At 35.9% G+C, this 4,142-nt stretch overlaps 1 protein-coding gene across 1 annotated transcript; it reads right to left on the reverse strand.

Moving 5' to 3' along the window:
- Positions 1-2,300: 2,300 nt before the first annotated feature.
- LOC113311506 (aspartic proteinase CDR1-like) lies at positions 2,301-3,734 on the reverse strand. Its single transcript, XM_026560339.1, has one exon. The coding sequence runs from the start codon at positions 3,732-3,734 to the stop codon at positions 2,301-2,303; it is 1,434 nt and encodes a 477-aa protein (XP_026416124.1).
- Between the last annotated feature and the right edge of the window lie 408 nt (positions 3,735-4,142).

The following is a 4,142-nucleotide window of genomic DNA, read 5'->3' on the forward strand; positions in this document are numbered from 1 at the left end:
ACTTGTTTAAGCCTCAATGCCAAAGTCTTCGAAATGATATTGTAGGATGTATTGATCAGGCTTATAGGTCTAAAATCCCTCACTGACTCAACACACTCCTTTTGGGGATTAGGGAAATGAATGTGTTGATGATCCTCCAATCCAATGACCTAGTATCTCAAAATGCTTGACCACGTGCATAAAATCCTCTCCTATAATAGGCCTTATTATGCTTCATTTCCTTGATTGTATCCAATATTTCTTGCTCCACAATAGGTCGCTCAAGCCTGGTGTTATCATCATGAGAGATAGAAGCGAATTGTGTGTCCTCCAGAAAAGGTCTTTGAACAACGTTTTCTTTGTAAATCTTAGTAAATACCCATCAATGTGCTCTTGTATAAGCGTGCTATCATTTTGTATTTGTTGGGATGGTCACGTCTTATGGACCCAACAGTATGGTGAGCCCCTTAACCATTAAAGGAAGTTTCCTAATATACCTTGTTAGGTTAGGAAAAGGGAAAGATATTTGTATAAATCTCTTGTCCGTGAAACAAGAAGGTGCAGCCGAGCAAAACTTGAGGTGCTTGGTGCCGCGAAGAAAACAAGCGGAAGGAGAAAGAAAGTGAAGCCATCATTAATGGATTAATTGGTGATGTTTATGATTTTGTGAGCTTGAAAAAGAAGGGTGTTCTAGCGAAGAACCGGTTTGGTTGGTGAAGTTTATCCACCGCATCTTACATCTCTTCAAAGGGTTTATATGATTTGTTCAAATCCTACTAGTACTAAGTTTCTAGTCTTCCTTATTTTGTTGTTGGTTGAATCTACCTATGTATGTGGTAAAGAGTAGAGAAAGAGGGTATTGTTATCCAAGTGCTATGTGCATCTTGAAGTCGTGTGAAACCCCAGTTTGGGAGAAGTCGTTGTAACCTATTATTTATCATAGTGGAAGTTTGCCCATGGTTGTTTACTCTTCGCATTAAAGGGGTTTTTCACGTTAATCTTGGTGTTGTGTGATTGGTATTATTTTTGCCGTATTGTGTATTATTGCTTTGTGTAGGTTCCGTATTGTTCACAGCGTCCCGGATCGGTAATTCCCCCAACAATATTTCTCCATAAATGAGTAAACAACTTATAAAGTTCTGCCATCTCCTTTGATAGCTATTCTATGGAAAAAAGCTGTGTTTTGGTCCCCTCCATCAAGCCATTTATCCTTGTTCTTTTTCTTTACCCTCAACAATTATAATCTTGCACATTTTTTGTATTCATTTTTCAGATTAATACGTTCAAAACGTTCTTCAAGGGTAATCGAAAGATCTTCATCTTTATTATCAATGTCAGAAATAAGCTCATGTAAACCATTTAATTTCCGCTTTGTGCTCCCAAAATGCTCCCAATTCCATGTCTTCAACTTCACTTTGAGCATCTGTAGTTTCTTCCAGAAGATATACCCCGGATTCCCTTCGACCTCAAAACTTTCCCACCAATCTTTAATAAGGTCATAAAGTAAGCTATCCCCATCCACGTTATCTCAAATCTATAAGGACCAGGACCGCCTCTAATTCCATTAGTGTTAAGAATTAGGGGACGGTGATCAGAGGTAGGCCTCGGTCTAGCACATTGGGTTGTATCTGGGAACATCTCTTCCCACTTCTTGTTAACTAGCATACGGTCTATTCTGCAACATAATAGATCCACTTGAAAGGGGTGATGGAGAGGGGTGAGACTTCCGAAATCCAAGAAAGAAAAGAAGGTTGAAAAATTAGACTCGAAGGGGATGTAATCAATGAGCAACTGGGAAGGGGACTAAGATCCTCCAAGAAAAAGAAGAAATAACGCACCGTCCATCTCAACCATACTAATTTTTACTCGTCCATTAAAACCATGGTTTAGAAATATTTGGACAATTGACCTAGTTTCTCTTGAATTTTTTCCTTTTAATTTTTTTATTTTGAAGAAAGAAACAAATTCTCACAAATAACATCATTGGTGGAAAATAAACAATCTAAAGCATAAACAAATGTCCTTGACTCAGTATTTCGAATAAGCTAAAATTGGTCATACTAGGCCGAGATAAAACCGATTTCTCAACAATATCTCATCTGTGTGAAATTGCATGTTTCATCTCGGGCAGAGACCTGAATTGTCGTGAGAATCTCGACCGAGATCAACTATGTTCAGCCCAGCTTTGCATGTTAAGAAAAAAACTAAACATATTTTTTCCATGAGGCTAGAAGAATTTTTTAAAGAATTAAAATGAATAATAATTTATTCAAATTCTAGATTAACTTATTATTAGCTAACAGATAAATGTCATATTGACTTTATGAATCCAACTCGCAATACTCTGTAGCGAACGAGAGTGACCTATCCATAATATTATACAGAATCCTTTTATTAGTTTGTTGCATTGCTCCCAAAGTAAAAGCTGGTGTATCAGTTTGTCCTCTGAAAATTCCTAAACAAACAATTTCCATAGATGTCATCACAAAGTTAGCTTTATAATCTGGAACAACATAATTGGCCTGTTGAAAATGAAATGTTATGGATGGATAGTTAGTAATATCAAATCGTCCTCGTAGGCGGAAACAAACATTAAAACATTCTTGGGAACCAATATATTCTATTCCGATCCTGTTAAAATGTTCCTTCACCAAGTCAGCAACTCTATCGAAATGATTTTTATACATAATGGATATTGGTGCACCAGAATCTATGATAGCACCGCCAACTCTTCGATTGTTTTGCTTGAAAGCATTTCTAGGAAATCCTACTCTTTTGTTACCCACACTAATATCTTCTAGATTTAAATAATAAAGCGACGTCTCAAACTCGGGCACAACAATGGGAGTTGTATGTACTTTTTGAAGTACGCCTCCAATTGTCGCATCTGCACCAAACCTTAAATATGTATTTGATCCCTCAATATTTGGATTAAATGTCTCGAAACAATAGGAAAACTTACCTTGTCCCGCAACACCTAATTGATTTAGAAAAGACCATTTTCCTGATCCCAAGCCGAGTATTCCTGCAATAAGATCTGGTTTTCCAACTAAATGATTATTACCTATAAACTTTTCAAAATTTTGTTGGAAAAAACCACAACCCATGTGTAATTGAATACTTTCAGTGCCACCAGTATCAGAGCCTAGAGTGAATTTTTCTTCAGCAAAAATACCAGATGTAACTGATCCAGTCATATATTCAGTTACATAAGTGCATTGTCCATCAGCATTGCACTTGTCTCCTTTGCAAAGAGGATGTGTATTACAAGGAATAGGATGATATGTAGTTGATGATTTCCAAGGATAAAGAGGCATATCTTGATTAAAAGACTTTGCGGCACCTTCACATTGAAGCCATATTTGATCACTACCTGAATCAATCATCAAATTATAATTCATGAATGATTGTCGTCTACCAGGAAACGTACCTAAACCAACCTTTGCAACATATAACAATCTTTGTTCGTAAACTACGGGCAAACGTGCAATATTAGGATTCATGGAAAGTGTTGCATTGTTACGGAGTAATATTTGTGACTTGATGTAACGTGCTTGAGCTTTAGATTGTTTGAAGAGTCTTTGAAGCCTTTCGCCTCTTGTTAAATGAGCACCTGGATATAAAGGTGATTCTTTGGAGTCTATATGGATCATCCTCATACTAAAACCTTTTTTTGGGTTCACCGCTGTTACTGAGATTAACAGTAATGAAACATTAGAAATTGTAAAAAGAAAAATGAAAAAGGTTCCACCCATTTTTGAGCTAAAACAAATTTAGATGGACGCAATTGTGTGAAATTTTGAAATTCAATTTATAACATTGTGCAGAGAAGAAAAAATCTTTTCTAATTAATAAGTATTAAGGATCCTACAAGTAATAATGCAAGGAGTGTCAGCTGTTACAACACGCGAAGATGCAAACTAGACTAACACACAAATAATCATTCGGATCATATGATATCAAGAGTTATTAAAAAAGCATAGCATCTAGATCTTTGGATATCAATATTTATTAATAAAGCATATTAATAAAATCTTATGATCTCAAGACCAATTGAGAAAGTTTTTTTTAGTGATTATGAGGTTCTTTGGCTACTTATGACTCAGCATGTCGACATTTTTATTGTAATATAACTAGAGAAGTACTTTTTTTTTGGAAGCATA

This window comes from Papaver somniferum, chromosome 9 (assembly GCF_003573695.1).
Source record: "Papaver somniferum cultivar HN1 chromosome 9, ASM357369v1, whole genome shotgun sequence".
NCBI lineage: Eukaryota > Viridiplantae > Streptophyta > Magnoliopsida > Ranunculales > Papaveraceae > Papaver > Papaver somniferum.